This window comes from Budorcas taxicolor, chromosome 16 (assembly GCF_023091745.1).
Source record: "Budorcas taxicolor isolate Tak-1 chromosome 16, Takin1.1, whole genome shotgun sequence".
Taxonomy (NCBI): domain Eukaryota; kingdom Metazoa; phylum Chordata; class Mammalia; order Artiodactyla; family Bovidae; genus Budorcas; species Budorcas taxicolor.
In genome coordinates this window covers 80,979,122-80,997,930 of record NC_068925.1, presented here as the reverse complement: position 1 = coordinate 80,997,930, position 18,809 = coordinate 80,979,122, and the positions used below count along the sequence as shown (strand labels likewise).

Sequence of the window (18,809 nt, the reverse complement as noted above, 5' to 3'; positions counted from 1 at the left end):
CCAGTGAGACCAGGAGCTGACTCTGAAGAGACACAGGACGGCCAACCTCACACGTGACGGCCTTGGGGGCCGGTGGGGACAGTCAGAACGAACAGCTCCGGAAGGGAGGGGGACAGAAGAGAGAAAGCAGACATTAATCGTAAGACGTGCTTTTGAACAGCATTATGACCGTAGGCATGAACACTTGGTTTAAGCAGATTCTTTTCTGGGAAAATATAAAATACCAAAATTACTCAAGAAGTAATAGGAAAATAGAAAAGCCCCATAACCACTAGAGGAAATCGGGTAATACTCTAACCACCGCTTTCCGACCCTGGGCCAGAGGTTCCAGGCCTGAGCCAGTCTGCAGAAGGTTTACCAGGCCTTGGGGGACTCGGTCAAAGGGGGTCTGCCCCTACTGCTGTTCAGAGATGGAAAAGGAAACCGGAGTCCACCCAGGTGTGGGGTGAGGACCGGCTCTCCTCGGGAGGACTCCTCCCAGCGGCAGGGAAGGCGGGGGCTACTTTGTGGTGAAGCTCCTGCTGTATGCCCCTCGCTCAGAACTCTGTGCCCGGTACCTCCCCTCACACAGACCAAGGATACAGATGGAGACGGGAAAACAGGCAGAGACGGGATGCCTGGCAAAGAGCTCCTCTTCCCTCTCCTGCTGCGATGCTGGTGGCCCGTCCAGGCGCCCAGTAATGAAAACAGCAGCGTAAATCCATGGGGCTCCTAGGACCCCAGACTCTTCTTCTGAGTGTGTGCGGGCGTGTGTTGGCCTCCTCTCAGTGGGAAGACCTGTTTGTTTAGGAAGTCCATTGCACGAGCACTCGGTGGTGTTCGGTGGTTTGATGGGAGAAAATCAAGTTGATGGTTAAAAGCAGAAAATACTTTATTTGGCCCTATATTCATAAATACGCCTGAAACTTATTGTTGTGTTCCGAATTCTTGGTTACAAGAGGAGGAGCGGAGATCTGAACTATTTATAGTTAGTGACTCTTAATAACGTGACTCATTGCTTCCTTCTCTAGATCTGAACTAAAATATTGTATATTATGGTGTCTCAGAAGTTTATACACTAAGTTGTCCCCCAAAATCTATTTGCAAGAAGAGCAGCAGCAGGATTTTTGAAAGACTAGATACTGGCTGCAGACTTTGAGCAGACCTCCCTGGGGCCGGGAGAGCCTGTTGAGAGTCTCCCTCACCTTCCTGAGCCGACAGCCCACCCTTAACCCCATCCCCGCTGCTCTTCGGAAGAGGCCGCAGTTCAGGGTGAGTGGGTTTCAGGGTGGATCTTCAGAGAAGTGTAGACCTCACATTTATGGCTAAATTCCTACAGTGTTTATTTGTTAACTTAAACATTTCACCCCGGGGCTCAGCTGTGACCCTCAAAAGTGCAGACAGAGGCCCTTTTCTGACCCCTTGGCCAGCAGCACTCAGGAATTTATGCGGCAGCCCCATGCTTGTTTCTGCGACTGATTCCAAGAGGTTGTGTATCATTGCTCAGTCATGTCCAACTCTTGCGACCCCGTGAACTGCAGCACGCCAGGCTCCCCTTTCCTTCACTATCTCCTGGAGTTCACCCAAACTCATGTTCAGTGAGTCAGTGATGCCATCCAACCATCTCATCCTGTCTCCTCCTCCTGTCTTCAATCTTTCCAAGCATCAGGGTCTTTTATGAGTCAGCTCTTTGCATCACGTGACCAAAGTATTAGAGCTTCAGTATCAGTCCTTCCAGTGAATATTCAGGGCTAATCTCCTTTGGGAGGGACTGGTTGGATCTCCTTGCTGTCCAAGGGACTCTTAAGAGTCTTCTCCAACACCACAGTGCAAAAGCATCAATTCTTCAGCGCTCAGCTTTCTTTATAGTCCAACTCTCACATCCATACATGACTACTGGAAAAACCATAGCTTTGACTAGATGGATCTTTGTTGGCAAAGTGGTGTCTCTGCTTTTTAACATGCTGTCTAGGTTGGTCATAACTTTTCTTCCAAGGAGTAAGCATCTTTTAATTTTGTGGCTGCAGTCATCATCCACAGTGATTTTGGAGCCCAAGAAAATAAAGTCTGCCACTGTTTCCATTGTTTCCCCATCTATTTGCCATGAAGTGATGGGACTGGATGCCATGATCTTAGTTTTTTGAATGTTGAGTTTTAAGCCACCTTTTTCTGTCTTCTTTCATCAAGAGGCTTTTTAGTTCCTCTTTACTTTCTGCCATAAGGGTGGTGTCATCTGCATATCTGAGGTTATTGATATTTCTCCCGGCAGTCTTGATTCCAGCTTGTGCTTCATCCAGCCCAGCGTTTCTCATGATGTATCCTGTATATAAGTTAAATAAGCAGAGTTGACAATATAAAGCCTTGACGTACTCTTTTACCTCTAAACCAGTCCCTTATTCCAAGTCCAGCTCTAACCGTTGCGTCCTGCCCTTCACAGGTTATATGCAGCATGATGAAGTGCGCCCCCTTTGGGTTTGCAGTCTGAGACTGTTTTAGCAGCTCTTTGTGTTCGGCGTGCAGTTCTGTGGGTTTATCCACTCCATTTCTGGGTGCATACATTTATGCTTGTCTGTTCTACCCTCGGGAATTACAAAAATTAGGTTGACCGTGAACCAGAGAGTAAAGGACATGCAGATACATAGAAATACAGTAGGTACATAGAAAGGCGTATGGGCATTCCCGGTGACTCAGTGGTAAAGAATCCGCCTGCAGTGCAGGAAGTGAGGGTTCCATCCCTGGACCGGAAAGACCCCTTGGAGGAGGAAATGGCAGTCCGCTCCAGTATTCCTACCCGGAGAATCCTACGGACAGAGGGGCCTGGTGGGCGACAGTCTGTCTCTGCGCACTCACGTCTGTTCTGGGTAAACACGAGGGCCCTGCTGCAGGCGGTCTGTGTGGAGTGGCAGCAGCCGACACAGTAGCCGAGACGCTCCCGTGAGTGTGATAATATGCCGTGTTTGCTGCCTGCTCGCGCAGGCTGAATTTGGAGGCAGCTGACGTCTGCACTTCTCAGGGGGTGAGCACAGTCCGGAATTGTCTGTTCACGGGGGAGCGCGGGAAGCACACTTCTCGTGGAGGAAGGAGGCGCTGGGACTGCACGTGTTCCTCCTGAAGACGGCGGGCAGGCGGCCTGGCCTCGGTGCACGCGCCCTTCCTGAGGGGCGGCTGTGTCAGCTGTGCCGTTGCTTTGGGGCACGCTTTACCGAACATCATCACTCCTGAGCCGTGGAGTTTAGTTTTCTTGGTTTAAGACCTAAGAGGAGACATTAGAAGTGACTCACGTGCCTCATCAGTTCCGAACTGAAAGCCACTGAGGGAGGCTGGGAGAGCCCTCGGGGAGCGGGTGGGCAGGACACACCACCCTCTGCTGTGTGCGGCGGCCTGCGGGCGCGCACGTGCCGTCAGACGCAGGGGCACGCAGGGCACATGCAGGGCGCGCACGTGCCGTCAGACGCAGGGGCACGCAGGGCACATGCAGGGCGCGCACGTGCCGTCAGACGCAGGGCACACGCAGGGCACGCACGTGCCGTCAGACGCAGGGGCACGCAGGGCACATGCAGGGCGCGCACGTGCCGTCAGACGCAGGGGCACGGAGGGCACACGCAGGGCGCGCACGTGCCGTCAGACGCGGGGGCACGCAGGGTGTGCACGTGCCGTCAGACGCAGGGGCACGCAGGGCACATGCAGGGCGCGCACGTGCCATCACGCAGGGGCACGCAGGGCGCGCACGTGCCGTCAGACGCAGGGCGCGCACGTGCCGTCAGACGCAGGGGCACGCAGGGCACGCGCCGTCAGACGCAGGGGCACGCAGGGCACACGCGCCGTCAGACGCAGGGGCACGCAGGGCACATGCAGGGCGCGCACGTGCCGTCAGACGCAGGGGCACGCAGGGCACACGCGCCGTCAGACGCAGGGGCACGCAGGGCACACGCGCCGTCAGACGCAGGGGCACGCAGGGCACATGCAGGGCGCGCACGTGCCGTCAGACGCAGGGGCACGCAGGGCACACGCGCCGTCAGACGCAGGGGCACGCAGGGCACATGCAGGGCGCGCACGTGCCGTCAGACGCAGGGGCCTGCGGCTGGTCCCACGTTGTCGGAGGGTCTGCTGAGCCGACAGCCTGGCACTTCAGTTATAACAGAAGCTCCTCTCGCTGCTGAGCCGACGGCCTGGGACTCTGGTTCAGTTATAACAGAGCGTCCTGTCGTTGCTGAGCTGCTTCCCTTTGTCTCCCTGGAGGAAATGAAGCACGAACCCGATGCCCCCTCCTGCCCGTGTGGAAGCACCGTGTGTAGGCCTCTGTCTGGAGGGCGCCTTTCCTGGGCGCTTCGGTGACTAGGCTGAGAGATGAAAGACCAGACTCTCCGGTGGAGCCCGAGAGGGCCGCTCTCGCCGCGCCGTTGCTCCACGCCGCTCGTCTGACCGAGCAGCTGCCCCGCTCGTCTGACCGAGCAGCTGCCCCGCGGGGACGTGTGTGCCGAGGTCGGAAGGTCGCGCTTCGTGACGGGGCGGCCTGGAGAGACACGGGGCGCTCCCGTCCCTGGCCGCCCGATGCGGCAACGCCGCGCTCCCTGAAAAGCAGGTCGGGCTCCACCCAAAGGCGCAGGGCTGGGGCCACCGGGCGGGCAGCGCACGCCACGCTCTCCGGGGCTGGCGCCTTGTCATTGAGAAGGGAGACAAGAAGTGCTTGTCGCCAGCGTGAAGAAAGCGTCAAACATATAAAAGGACCAGTGGATAAAGAAAGAGCTGAGCTTTACCTTTCCGGAGAATTCATCCCTGTCCCTGCACTCCTGGCGCTGCCTGCCGTCCGCCCTTCCCCGACGTCTGGAGACGCCTTGCTGAAGCCGGGGCTCCCCGCCGGGCCGCTGCGCCTCGCTCGAGAGGGCTTGTCTCCCCGTCTGTAGGGTGGTTCGTCCTTTTCCGTGTGGGGCAGAGGGCCGGGCGAGATGATGGGTGTTGGAGACAGACACGGAGGGCTTGACGGTCGTCGGTGCTGCCGAGACACAGATGCGAGACCCGCACGGACCGCGGGGAGCAGCTGCCCGTGAGGAAGGGGTCGCCGCACCCGGGGCAGTGCCGGCTCCCGGGGTCGCTCAGCTCGGCCAGCGCCTGACCCTCCCAGCCTGTCGCGCTGCGGGAGTGTCTCCTCGGTGTCTCTATTCTAAGTGGGAAGGTCTGACGGAGGAAGCCGTGCCCCCAGAGACGGGAGCGGCCGTTAAGTAGGTTGCAGAAGGTCCGACTGGTAGGTCTGAGCCCCAAGGTCGCTGCCTTTTGGACACAGGCAACGGGTTCACGGTAGAACTGGGCAGTCCTCCTAGGGGGTTTTAGATGGGGAATGGGTCAGGGCCCCTGTGTAGACGGTCCAGCCTGTGTTCCTCCGAGCAGCGCCAGTTCCCTTGCTTCAGCTTCAGAAGTTGCTCAGAAGGGTGGGGAAGATATCAGGGCATTGGAGGGAAGGGGGCTTGCTGGGGACTAGTGGAGGGAAAGCGTCCATTTCACCGCGGGCGGGAGGCGGGACTCCTCCTGAGAGCCTTGGTACTTCAGGGACGGAGCCGCTGGCTGAGAAAGCGCTTGGCCGGGAAATGTTGGCTACAGTGGCGATGACACAGGGCACAAGAGATTGAACTTGAGACGTTTCAAGGCCAAACGCAGAGCCCTTCTACCCGAAGCGGAGGAATTCGTCTGCTTAACTCTGGACTCCCCGCAGCCCTGTCCTCTGCTTGCTTCCCCTGGCTCTCTCCGCCTGTCTGATCCTCCAGTGATGGCATTTTGTAAAACCCTGCCGAGCTGTGTTCTCAGAGGCTCCCCTGGCAGGGTCTCTTGTGCGGAGAGCTTCCTCCGCCGTGGCCAGAGTTTCAACTTGCGGCTTCCTCACGGGGCGGCAGCAGTGACGTGTGGTCACACTTGGACACGAAAGGCCTCCGTTGCTTTGCTGGCTGTCTGGGCTTTGTCGCTCGCGGGCCCAGATGTGGAAGAGTCCCGGCTCCCCGGGGAGACGCCTCTGAGAAGCGGGGCGGGGGGCGGGGGCGACGGCTTCGCCCCCAGGGCCCCCCTGCGTTCCCAGGAGCCTCGGGCTCTCTTCTCCTCCTGCAAGTGGCAACCCGAATTCCGAATTCCGAGTGGAAAGCGCATCTTGGCCCTTGGCCCTCGGCCAGCATTCCTCGCTGAGCGAATAGGATTTGGAATGTCAGAGTGGAGGGCGGGAACATGTGGGGCGCGTGTTTATATGTAAGAGCAGCCTCCTTGGACTTCCCCAGACCGCTTCCTTCTCCTGAGCCCTGGCTGCCTTGTTTACGGTTGGTGTCTGTGTGTTTAAGTCCTTTAAGCTGCGTTTGTCACGGCCGATGGCCACAGGGCCCAGTGCAGCCCCGGTGCCTGGCTCTGGGAGGCGGCGTGGTGTCCAGGGGGCTGGTGTGCCCTCCCTGCAGATGAATACAGGGCGGCCGTTCGCCGGCACGACCTCCCGGGCGTGACCTGTGGTCCCAGAGCCTGGACCTCGTTCTGTGGACGCAGGCCTCCAAGAGAAGCTCCTCGGGGAGAAGCAGGCTAGGCTGGACTGGACGTGCTCAGACCCAGCGTGGACTCACCGACGGGGCCCCCCACCGTGACCCGCTCAGCTCTGAGGTGTGATTGGGGGCGTTCGGTGACCCTGCCCCTCCCCGCACCCCCTGGGGCCATGTCTTCCCTGCATGGCCGGGGCAAGGACCTCGCTCGGAGCAGGACGGCCCAGTCGGACTCACCCCCAGCCTCGCCCTCCCCGACGGCCAAGACTCTACGAGTAAGCAGACCCCCTCCATCCGTGCTCTGTCAGGGTGGGGCTGTGGGCTGGGCCCTGGGGTCTGTGAGGTCAGGGCCAGGCTGAGGTCGGGGCCTGGCTGTGGACTGGCCCTGGGGTATGTTGGAGTCGGGCTGGGCCCTGGGGTGTGTTGGGGTCAGGCTGTGCCATGGGGTCAGGCTGGCCCTTGGGCTGTCGGAGCCAGGCTGGGCCCTGGGGTCTGGGCTTGGGGGTAGGCTGTGGGCTGGACCCTGAGGTCGGTGGGGTTGGGGCCGGGCTGTGTACTGGCCCTGGGGCGTGTTAGGGTCAGGTTGTGCCATGGGGTCAGGCTGGGCTCTGGGGTCTGCTGGGGTTGGGCTGGGCCCTGGGGTCTGGGCTCGGGGGTAGGCTGTGGGCTGGCCCCTGGGGTCTGTGGGGTCAGGGCCAGGCTGAGGTCTGGGGTCTGTGGGGTCGGGGCCAGGCTGTGGACTGGCCCTGGGGTATGCTGGAGTCGGGCTGGGCCCTGGGGTGTGATGGGGTCAGGCTGGGCTCTGGGGTCTGCTGGGGTTGGGCTTGGCCCTGGGGTCTGGGTTCAGGGGTAGGCTGTGGGCTGGCCCCTGGAGTCTGTGGGGTCAGGGCCAGGCTGAGGTCTGGGATCTGGGGTCTGTGGGATCGGGGCTGGGCTGAGGTCTGGGGTCTGTGGGGTCAGGCTGGGCCCTGGGGTCTGTGGGATCGGGGCCGGGCTGGCCCTGGGGTCTGTGGGGCCGGGCTGGCCCTGGGGTCTGTGGGGCCGGGCTGGCCCTGGGGTCGGGCTGGGCAGAGGTGCTCGGGGGCATGTGGAACCAGCTGGCCAGGAGCTGCTCAACAGGAGGTTTCTGCCCTGAAAACGGCCTTGGAAAGCTCAGGTGGAGCTCCTCGCTGATGGCAGAATGGAGGCTGGCTGTGGTCAGCGGTCCCTTCCTGTGAAGTAGGGGTCGGCGCTGTGTCCCCGGGGCAGCCCCCAGGGCTGCGGAAGCGCCTGCGGTGACCTCAGGCGTGTGCAGGCTGTGTGTGTGTGCGTGTGTGTCCGGGGCATCTCTGAGTGACGGACAGCAGAGGGCAGGCGTTCCGGACACGGGGTCCTAGTCCTCGGTGGCCGTCAGGAAATTCTGTGCTGGAGAAGCTGAAGGCGCCCCTGCTGGCTGTGAGGGTCCCGGTGGCTCCTGCTCCAGGGCCCTGCTCGGGGGGGTCGGGTCGGGGCGGCTCCTCCTGGGTGGGGGGTTAGCACGGCTCCCTTATTTGGAGGGGAACCCTGAAGGAGTCTTGCGTGTCTCCTGAGCGGTTCTGTTTTCAGTGTCTTTCTCACCATGCGAGTGACCGCAGGGCCTCTCCTGTGTGTGTCCTGGGAGTGTGGGGGCCTCTTTGCACGTGGCCTGGCTGCTGTCATCCCCAAGGAGCTGGGGAGCCTGCGCCCCGCAGCTTCCAGGCAGGGCCCGCAGGTGGGGGCAGCCGAGCCGTCCTGTGGTGAGAGGAGCCCCGGTCAGCATCGCTCAGCCCCGGGGCCGCTCCCAGAGCAGTGCCTCCCAGCGACACCCTGCTCGCGTCTCCAGGGACACCCCTTTCCCGTGCCAAGGAGCCCGTGTCCTCTCTGCACGGGCTGCGGCTTGCTTCCTGTGTTGGTCCCCAACAGCCACCCGCCCCCCCAACTTTTGGGCCAAGGCCACGGTGGAGAGAGTCGAGGCTCCGGGGTAGAGGGGCTGAAACCCGGCCTGGGTGCCGCTTCCCAGGTCAGAGGGCGGCCAGGCTCCCACTGCCAGCTGCAGCCCCAGGGACCCGGGAAGCCTGGGCCTGCGCTGCGGAAAGCACTCATGCTCCACTTGGGTGTCAGACACACAGACTAACCCGGGGCTGTCAACAGTCAGAACGGGCGGGGATGCCCTGATTTCATCTCCCAGCGGGCCTCGGCTCGTGTCCTGTGGGGTCCGCGCTGGCATCTCCCCTGCCTTCCAACGCTGCTTCTGGGAGCGTGTGTGGCACAGACGCCCCGAGGACAGGCCGGGCCATGGTTACGAGCCCCAGGTGCCTGCCGAGGGTGCTGCCATCCCCGCATCCTCCCCAGAGAGCGCGGAACCCGGCACGGCCCCTTGCCAGCAAGCAAACAGCAAATACTCGTGAGGGTTGAGGACCCCCAGCTCACTGACAGCTGTTACGAGCTTGGGTGGCTCTGGGGCGTGGTGGGGCCCCTGGAGCCAGGCCCCCAGGGCCCCCGAGCCCCCTCTGGGGCAGAATCGCTGGCCTGCCGGCAGAGGACCTGGGACACCCTGCTGGGAACAGCCGTCCTGCTGGAGGCGACACACCACCAGAGCTGGTTCTGCAGGCCCGAGGCTCGAAGCCCCCACTGAGAAAAATTGTGTCGTCCAAAGGGCTAAACAGCAAATGCTTCCATTTTCCTTTCCTGTAAGGAAAACATTCTCAGAGGAATTGTGAAGTTACGGCTGTCTCGTGGGGGAGTTTAGGGCACGTTGCTCTTCAGTGTTCAGGAAGCCTGTAAACTGCAGCTCAAACGGGTTATTTCTGACTCCAGAAAACAAATGACGGTGTGTTTTCAGCAGTTGAAAACTGAAGCTGTCTTATCACGCTTCTAAACTCCCGGCAGCATCTGGCAGTTCTAACGTTATGTACGTCGGCATTTCTGTACTTGGTAAAACAGCGACCTTTTTAAGATAATGTAGTAAGCTGATGTTTGCCTAGAGATTGCGCCGCTAACAGCCTCCTTGACACTCACTTAGGTGCCAAAGACAGTGCATGTCCTCCCCAACCAAGGGTGGTGTTTACTTTCTCTAGTTTGTAGTTTTAAAATAAGAAACGGTTTTCATTCTCTGAACCCCTATTATACTACTACACATGGCTTTAAATCCAGCCCCATAAAGAAGGCACCCACCGCCCGCCCTCCTGACCCACAGTGCTGGTCCCCACTGCCGCTTTCACACCAGACTCACACTAGTTCAGCACCTCTGTCTGAAAACTGAGGGGTGGTCCCTGAGTGACAGGCCTGCCGTCTCTGACCTCTTGCTCAGGGAAAGCCAGACAGCTTCCAGAGCCCCACGTGAGTCTGGCAGGCGCCTCCTCCCGTGTAGATTGGTGAGCACTTGAAGGTTGGCCTCTCCTCGCACCCTGAGCAGCTCCGCCAGGCGCCCGGCTCACACACCCACTGGTTCAGTCGCTCAGTCGTGTCCGACTCTTCGCGACCCCATGGGTCGCACGCCAGGCTTCCCTGTCCTTAACCAACTCCCAGAGTTTGCTCAAACTCATGTCCATTGAATCAGTGATGCCATTCAAACTGCTTTTTGGTGTAATTTCCCAGTATTAAATAATTGTGAGCTACTAATACATTAGATGCCTCCTAGCTCTTTTTTGCTCTTTAATCACTGTGACTGTTATCGGGTTTCAAGTTTATAAATTCTCTTATCTTAAAAATAGTCAGTTTATATGGTTTAGTATTTTTAAGTCATCTTGAAAGTAAGAACCAGGTAACCTCTGGTCAATATTCTCAAAATATTATTTGCTAATTTAGCAAAATATTCCTCAGTACAGGGCATACCCCGAGGTAACACGCCTGAGAAAGGCTGACGTCTACAGAGCTTGGTTGGCATTGTTGTACCAAACAGTCTTGAAGTAAGTGGGGCATCAGCTGCACCCTGGGAGTCTTTCAATTAGACAGATTTTCTTTGAATTTGTTGGTATTTATGATAATAGGATTTGACCTGCATCTGTAAACCAAGATCAGTAGCATTTTCCCCGTGTACCCTGGATTGTTATTCCTTCAAGACTTACATCATCTCAACAGAAAATACGCAGATTTTACGTATTTTTCACCCTAGCTATTAATGTGAATCAAGGGAACATTTTACCAGCTAAACCGTAACCAGCTTTACAAACTAACGAGGGTACGTTTGGTGTTGGGTCCTGTGGCAGCAGGGAGTGCTCACCCACCCCATGAGGTGTCTTCCTCCCAGAGGGGAGAGACCACCCCACAAAGCACTTGTCTCCTTGCCTGCCCCTGTTTGCCGAGCCCGGTGTCTCCCTGCCTGGCCCCTCCCTTGCTGAGCCCGCTGTCTCCAGCCCTGCCCACCCCCTTGCTGAGCCCACTGTCTCCAGCCCTGCCCACCCCCTTGCTGAGCCCACTGTCTCCAGCCCTGCCCACCCCCTTGCTGAGCCCACTGTCTCCAGCCCTGCCCACCCCCTTGCTGAGCCCGGTGTCTCCAGCCCTGCCCACCCCCTTGCTGAGCCCACTATCTCCAGCCCTGCCCACCCCCTTGCTGAGCCCACTGTCTCCAGCCCTGCCCACCCCCTTGCTGAGCCCGGTGTCTCCCTGCCTGGCCCCTCCCTTGCTGAGCCCACTGTCTCCAGCCCTGCCCGCCCCCTTGCTGAGCCCACTGTCTCCAGCCCTGCCCACCCCCTTGCTGAGCCCGGTGTCTCCCTGCCTGGCCCCTCCCTTGCTGAGCCCGGTGTCTCCAGCCCTGCCCACCCCCTTGCTGAGCCCACTGTCTCCAGCCCTGCCCACCCCCTTGCTGAGCCCAGTGTCTCCAGCCCTGCCCACCCCCTTGCTGAGCCCGGTGTCTCCCTGCCTGGCCCCTCCCTTGCTGAGCCCGCTGTCTCCAGCCCTGCCCACCCCCTTGCTGAGCCCACTGTCTCCAGCCCTGCCCACCCCCTTGCTGAGCCCGGTGTCTCCAGCCCTGCCCACCCCCTTGCTGAGCCCACTGTCCCCAGCCCTGCCCACCCCCTTGCTGAGCCCACTGTCCCCAGCCCTGCCCACTCCCTTGCTGAGCCCGCTGTCTCCAGCCCTGCCCACCCCCTTGCTGAGCCCACTGTCTCCAGCCCTGCCCACCCCCTTGCTGAGCCCGCTGTCTCCAGCCCTGCCCCCCACACCAGCGCCTGTGGCAGATGGCGAGCAGCCCCGTAGGTGTTGTTTTCTGCTGCTCCCACCATCCTGACCCGGCACTTCCCGTCTGGGATGCAGTCTTGACTCCACTTTAGAACCTGTTGTCCCAGGATGAGAAGTGTTGTCTGGGTGAATAATACAGACCAAGGGTGCAGGTGGCTAGCTGTCACTTTCTAATCAGAACCACTGGTGTGCTGGGTTTGGTTTGGTCTTTTAAATCCACTGAGTAAAAGCTAGTCAGCAGTAACTCTTCAGCAGAAAGCTCCTCACGAGAACGGGAGGACCTGTCGGCATGGAAGCAGGTCCCACCACCCCCGGAGCAGTGCCCCGAGTCCTGGGTGGACTGGGCTGGCCACAGAGGAGAGGCCTGCAGACCGGAGGCTGGTTCTTCCGGGACCCTCGTCACCGTGGTGGATCCTCCCTGGGGACCGTTCCACGTGCGACGGGCCGATGCTAGACCCGAGAGTGAGACGGAAGGACTCCCTGCCTGGAGGCCTGCCGGCTCACAGGGGAGACGAGGGGAAACACAAGGGTCACCGCAGGGCAGAGGGAGCCTTGTGGTCTAGGCGCGGGCGCGGCGCTGGGCGCAGGAGGCCCGTCGGGCGGTAGGCTCGTCCGCCTGGAGGGCGGGCGGGGGGGCCCAGTGTGACCCGCAGACCCCAGTGTGGGCAGCTTCGGAGAAGATGGTAGACACAGCCCCGCGGTGGGGCAGGCCGGGTGCCCCAGATGGCGACGTGTCCAGTGAGAAGTGCTTTGGGAGGCTCAGGAGTGATGGGAGGTGGTTGGTATGAAGCTCAGGAGAAAATCACGGGCAGAGAGTGCTGAGGTGTGTGACCTAAACTGCGGGCAGACATGGTCAGACTATGTGGGGAGCAGCAGGGAGCAAAGCCCGGGGAGGAGCAGCAGCGCTCAGGGCTCCTCCCAGGCCGCCCCTGCGGGCAGCCAGGGCCCACGTCTGGCTGTTACGGTGACAAGCCTCCGTCCCGAAGAGCCCAGGAGTGGAGGGTCATGAGGGCAGAGGGGTTGAGAGGCGGAGGCTCCAGTCCGCCTTCAGCATGGCCCGCGTCTCCCGTCTGAGATGGTTCCAGGGCCCAGCACGGCTCTCACTGTCTCTCGGCCTCATCCCCCGTGGGCGGGCCGACGGTTACAGTCAGGAGACGGGAGAGGCTTGAGCCGGCCTTTCGTTCCTCTGGTTTCTGGTCCTGAGTGTGTGTCCCGCAGGGGCCAGTGCGGTCCCAGCCCGGAGCCCCGCTGCCTTCTGGGACTGCAGAGCAGGCATTCTCCCCAGGAGGCCTGGGCTTGACTGCTGTCCTCTTCCCAGTGAGAGCAGCGTCTTTGTGTCAGAGCGTCAACCTCTTGAGTGATTATCAGAGAGAGAGTGTAACTGTTTGGACAGTCAAGTAATAACCCGAAGTGCCCATGGGTTAGAGAGGGCAAGTAGGGATTAGCCTGGATAATCAAACTCTACAGATAATCAAAGCCCTGGCTTGTGGGCAGGGGTGCACCTGAGCTCACTCCTCTGGCGGCCTGAAGCCCCACAGCCCGAGGGGCCAGGTGAGTGGGCAGTGGAGGCCGATGCTGACGAGCTCCCTCAGTGCCTGTGCCGTGCAGACCCAGGACCCGTGCCCCTGCATGCTCCGTGTGGGCCGGGCACCCCGACCAGAACCACAAGAGCCAGCCCGTGGTCCCTGGTCCTCGTCACCTGGCCCGTGAAGGCTGCCTGGAGAAGGTGCTTTGTTCCTGGGTCCGTGACAGTTTGTGGATGGGGTTTAAGTGCAGGGGGCTTGCCCCGGGTTCTTCAGGGAAACTTTAGCATGTTCGTGTATTCCCTTCTGCTATCAGTACATTTTGTGAGCTCCCCAAAGATCTGTGGGGCTTTCCTGGTGGCTCAGACGGTAAAGAACCTGCCTGCAATGCAGGAGACCTGTGTTCGATCCCTGTGTTGGGAAGATCCCCTGGAGAAGAGCATGGCAGCCCACTCCGATATTCTTGCCTGGAGAGTCCTCAGGGCCAGAGGGGCCTAGCGGGCTACAGTCACGGGGTCGCAGAGTCAGACACGACCGAGCGACTCAGCACAGCACACGAGGTGTGGGAATTCTTCGGAAACTGGGAATGTCCACAGGGAAAGGTGCCGGCCTGGGTGGAATGAAGACGGGGCCAGCGTGACCAGAGGGGCAGCAGGGCTGGACCTCTGCCGATGGGGGGACACACTAGAGCTCGTGCAGCGACAGCTGGTCACCTCGTTCCCACAAGCCTCCCATACGGCTCATCACGATCTGCCGGTGAGGGTTTTCAGAAACATCTCCAGGAACTGAATGTAATCCCTGTGTGTCTTGACTCCGTTGTTTTACTTTCCACGTGCAGTAAGTACGTGGTAAAGACAAATGGGGTAAAATGCGATGAAGTCAGATGTAATTGAACACTTTTAAAAGTTGGATTTTGCCTGCAAGTGTTGCCCGGAGGACACCCACCTGCCCGCATGTCGTGCTCCCGGCATTGTTGACTCAGGCTGTGAGCCGTCAGCCAGCCGCCGCTGTGGGGGCCGTGCGCTGTGGACACTTCCTGCCCTGGGGTGCAGGGTGAACTTGGCCGAGCCTCTCACCATGGGGCTTTCCAGAGCGTGGTGGTGTCCTGGTGTCCTGGCCTGGCTGGGGCCTGCGACCGTGCTCACGCGTTTCTCCCTGGACTGTGCCGTGGGCACGTGGCCCTCGGCAGGGCGGGCCTGACCCAGCACCAGCCCTGAGCGCAGAGCGTCCCAGGCTGACGGCGGGGGCGCAGGGGAGTGTGACAGGCGGCCGCGTCCCTGTCAGAGGCGGGGGCTGCGGGACCGGCCCAGGGGCACAGTGGGGCAGGACCTGGCCCACACGGACGGCAGATGTGCAAGAGGAGATAGCCCAGCAGAGACCTGGTGACGCCCATCCCCAGATCTGGGACGCGCCCGACCCCGCCTGGACACCGCCACTCTCTGCACAGAGGGACGGTTTCCTTCCCTGCCCCCGCGTGTAGTCCCGGATGCTGGGACAGCCCGGACTCAGGAAGGCCCTGTTCAGAGCTGGAGCCCCCGGCCACCGGTTCAGGCTTCCCAGAGCCCGAGGCCGTGTCTGTGTGTGGGGAGGGGCTCTCAGAGGCTTGGCGTCGTGTGGACGTTCTCGGGCGCGGCCAGGTGTGCAGTGGGTCCTCATCTGGGCGCGAGGCAGACGCTGGCTTGGCGCCCGCTGCGTCCTCTGCAGGGAGCTCGGAAACAGGCTTTCCCACGGCTCTGGGGTCAGCCCGCTGGTCTCGGCCTGGGCACGTGACGCGGTCCGCCTCCCCCTTGGGCCCGGCCTCCAGAGCCACGGTTTTATTTTAAACTTGGTCAGAGGAGTTTGGTTTTAATTATCCACCTTCCTGAACTCCCAGTAACTCCAAGCTAAAAGCTTTTGTGGGGATTTTTCTAAGCCAGCCGCTGGTGTTTCGAGAGCCTCTACATTTCACAAATGAAAACCAGCCTGGCCCCGTCCCGTTCCAGGACGGCCTTGTGAATTCCCAGCGCCCTCGGCCCTGCTGTCTTATTAGAAACAGGCCCCAGCCAGTGAGGTCGTTACGGGAGAATTCGGGAGGTGTGGGAGGGAGGAGCCAGCGTCTTGGTTTGGGAGTATTTCTGGGCTGCCGTCTGTCTGGGCCCTCCTCCTCCTCCTCACTTTCTGTTTTCCGTGTGTGCACTGCTCTCCGAGCAGCTTGTCTTCTCTGCTGCTGAGGCCCCAGGTTGGGCCGTAAAGGCTGTGAGAGCAACTGAGCAGTCTCCCTCCAGCCCAGAGGCAGCACAGAGTCCCGCCTCGCGGCCAACGGCGTTGGTCTTCAGTGCCAGCAGAGCAACGACGTCTCTTACCGGGAGTCCTTCCTGAGACGTGCGGACTCGAGCACGGGTTGCCAGACGCCAGTACTCACCTGTGGCTCCGGAGGGCTGGGGACTCGGGCCGTGTCCAAAGCACAGGTGCAAGGACGCCGTGCCTGTCCTCTGAGGGCGCAGCCTGGCTGGGCCTGGGCCCTCGCTGCCCCTGGGGCGGCTCCGGCTCCTCCCCGGGGGCCCTGGGCCCTTCCCCGACTCCCATGATGTCCTCGATGGGCTCGCCGCCCACTCTCCCGGCCCACTCCAACCACTCCCTGCAGGGATGGGTGCACGCTTCCGAATGAGGTGCAGTGTCCGGATGACAGGGAGCTGGGCTTAGTGAGTGACAGCTCCTTTGATCAAGAAACCCAGACTTCTCTCTCCCTAAACGTAGCTGGTGTTTTTCCATTAGATGCCAGGTTATCTAGGGCATTAAGAAGCCAGGCACAGCAGCAGTTTCTGGAATACGACCTCAGCACCAGCACCGTGCCATCCAAGGCCGGGGCTGCGTCCTGAGGCCTCTACCTGTCCGGGCCCGCCTGCCCTCGCAGCTCTCAGAAGCCTCCTGGGCTTGCTGCTGCAGGGACAGTGCCGTCTCTGGAAGCCCAGGGGTCCTCCTCTGAAGTGGTGCGTGTGTAGCCGAGCTGCCTCGCCTGTTCCCAGATCGTGTCTCCTGAGACTCGCGCTCTCCTCTGAGGAGCCGGTCACCTCGAAATGTGGCTGAGGCTCGTCCTTAAAGGTGGTGGTAAAAAGCCGAGGCTCCCAGAGGGCTCAGGTGGTCACTAGTTGGGAGGGGCGGAGGACATGGTGGGAGGAGGCTCTTCTCCTCTGACGCCGGCTTCGGGTGATTCCTGCTCGTCCCCGCCTTCTGGTGGGAGTCCACCTGAGTGGGTCTTGCACCGTGAGAAGCGCGGCCCCACGGGAGAAGCGGGCGTGTATTCCTCCAGCCCTCCAGGCGGCCCCTCGGGGAGCCGCGGGCTGTCCTGAGGGCGGCGTGGCAGGGCTGGCCCACGGTCTGTGTAGCTTCCTCAGTGGAGGCCATGCCCCACCTGAGGACTGCAGGGGCGTGACGGCAGGAACCACCCCAGTGGGGAGATCGCCACTCCTGCCCTGTGAGGAGTGGGTCCTGGTCCTGACTCGTGAGCTCTGATGGAGACAGACCTGGTGGACGCTGAATTTCCTGTCTTCACCAGAGACAGTCGCACTGCAGAATTTAAAGCTGGAGACGCAGCTACAGTCTCAGCCGACAGGTCACACACTTACAGAGAGGACGTCAGGAACCCCCAAGCAGTAAATCTGTGGGCCACCAAACCGAGCCCATCTACAGGCACCCTGCCCGGGGGCTCAGGTTTCTGTAGGAGAGAGAGGAAGGGATGGTTTACTGCTCAGAATGACCGTGTGTGCGAGGTGGGTGGGGGAGCCCAAGGGCTGGGCTGGGCCTGTGCTGAGCCCCCCCGGGGGCGTCACCGGGAGGGCGGGGGCCCTGGGGCGCGTGAGCAGCACCATCTCCCTGCCGTCTCTCCTCACCCCGCTCCGTCTGCCCCCGCTGCTCAGGCAGGCCTGCCGGCCGCGCTCTCGGTGCCCCCGCTCAGCCTCCCTGCAGGCCCTGCGCGGCGGTCTCTGTTCGCTGTGGCCCTTGCTGTCCCCAGCCCGGGTTTGGCCTCACTTCTCGGGTCTGGGTGTGTCCTGATGTGCAGGCCCCGGCCGTGAGCCCTCCGCTCCTGGCACAGCCCCTGGGGGCAGCTTGAGCGCTGGGCTGGTGGAGAGGGGCGGGGCCGGGCATTACAGGGGTGAGTCAGGAGGACTCCCGAGCCATTGCCGGCATCTGGCCCCAGGTCAGAAGAAGGCGCATGCCCCTTGCAGCAACTCCTCCGTCGGTGGTGGGGTGGGTTTTCACCCTAAACGCTCACATCCAGCTGCACGCAGGGCACCTGGGGCCGCGGCGCCATGCACGGAGGAAGGCCGGCTCTTGGCCTGTCGAGGGGACACCTACCAGCTGGAGGTCCGGGTGGAGGTCCAGTGGGGAGCTGTGGAAAGCAGAGCTGGTGGGCGTGAGCCCGGGTTGGGCGAGGGTCTTGGGGATGGCACCTCGCAGCCAGGTCGCTGGGTTGGGGCCCGCGGGGTGGGGCACCATCCCCGGGAAGGCCCAGCCCGGCGGGAACCTGCGCGTCCTGTTCCTCGCCCTCCTGCCTCTGTCTCCCCTCATCGACGCTGTTATTAACTCCTCAGAAGAGAAAAATAAATACGTCTACGTCGATGGAGGTTTTTTTGGCTTTTTGCCTGAGTTCTTTTATTAGAAAAGTGGAGATAAAGGGTAAAGGTCATCTGTGATCAAAACTAAGCGTGAAGCAGCCGCACTGCTCGCAGTGGCCCTAAGCAGGTGGGCTCCCAGCTGAGGCCTGTGAGCCCCTCCTCCTGAGGCCTCGGTGCTTTCTCGCTCTGCTCCTCCCACCGTCCTGGGAGCAAGGGGGCCTCTGCCTGCCCTCCTCTCCCTTCATGAGGGGCCTGGGGGCAGTGGGGACGGTCCTGGGCCTTCACAGAGTAGATGAGGGCGTTCCCCAAGAGCAGGGCTGGGTGTGAATGGAAGGCGACGGGTAGGCGGGACGCTGAGATGCAGAGAGGCGGCCCGTCACAGGCCTGCGTGGCCCTGGGACACAGGGCCGTTCGTTGGGGGCTGGTGGTCCTGTCACAGGTCACTGAACCCCAGCTTAACGCGATGCGCTCCCCCCCCCACCAGCCGCAAGTCTTGAGAGTCCTGGGCACGTGGGGCGGTGCTTTGCTCAGCAGCCTTTCCTTAGCCTGCGAAGCTGCACCCCGTCTGCAGCTGTGGAGCTGGGGTGTCTGGTTGGAAAGTACACTTGGGAATGGGAACGGCCGACATCGGCCTGTGGCTGACTGACCTCTTGTTTCTCTCCCTTCTGCAGCATGAGCGACTCTCCAGGTAAGGCCCGCCCTGCGCCACCCCCGTGAGTAAGCGTGCTTGCCCGCGCCGCCGCCCGCCTCAGCCTCTCTGTGTCCTCTCTCCTCTCCTCGCCCCCGCACAACCCCTCCATCCACACCACGCTGCGTCCTGCCTCCACCTCGGTTCCCCTGGGCTCGGGGGGCGTGAGCATCCCGACAGACAGACGGCTGGACAGACAGTCTCAGCGGGAAGCATCTGGGCCCTGAGGGAGGTGCTGGTGGCGCTTGGGGCAGAGGGGTGGCCAGTCGGACCCATGGTTCTGGGTCAGGGGCCCCAGCCTGCTCCCTGTACCCAGGTGGGCCCAGGGGAAGTTTGTCCAGTGAGC

The 18,809-nt window shown here is 61.2% G+C and overlaps 1 protein-coding gene across 4 annotated transcripts in view; it reads left to right on the top strand.

Moving 5' to 3' along the window:
* The window catches only part of PPP1R12B (protein phosphatase 1 regulatory subunit 12B), a 173,311-nt gene that overhangs the window by 139,803 nt on the left and 14,699 nt on the right, over window positions 1-18,809 (top strand). For all 4 annotated transcript variants that reach the window (XM_052653524.1, XM_052653523.1, XM_052653526.1 and 1 more), the window contains one exon: window positions 18,447-18,463. In XM_052653524.1, the coding sequence (XP_052509484.1) occupies window positions 18,447-18,463 (17 nt within the window). The remainder of the gene's footprint in view (window positions 1-18,446; window positions 18,464-18,809) is intronic.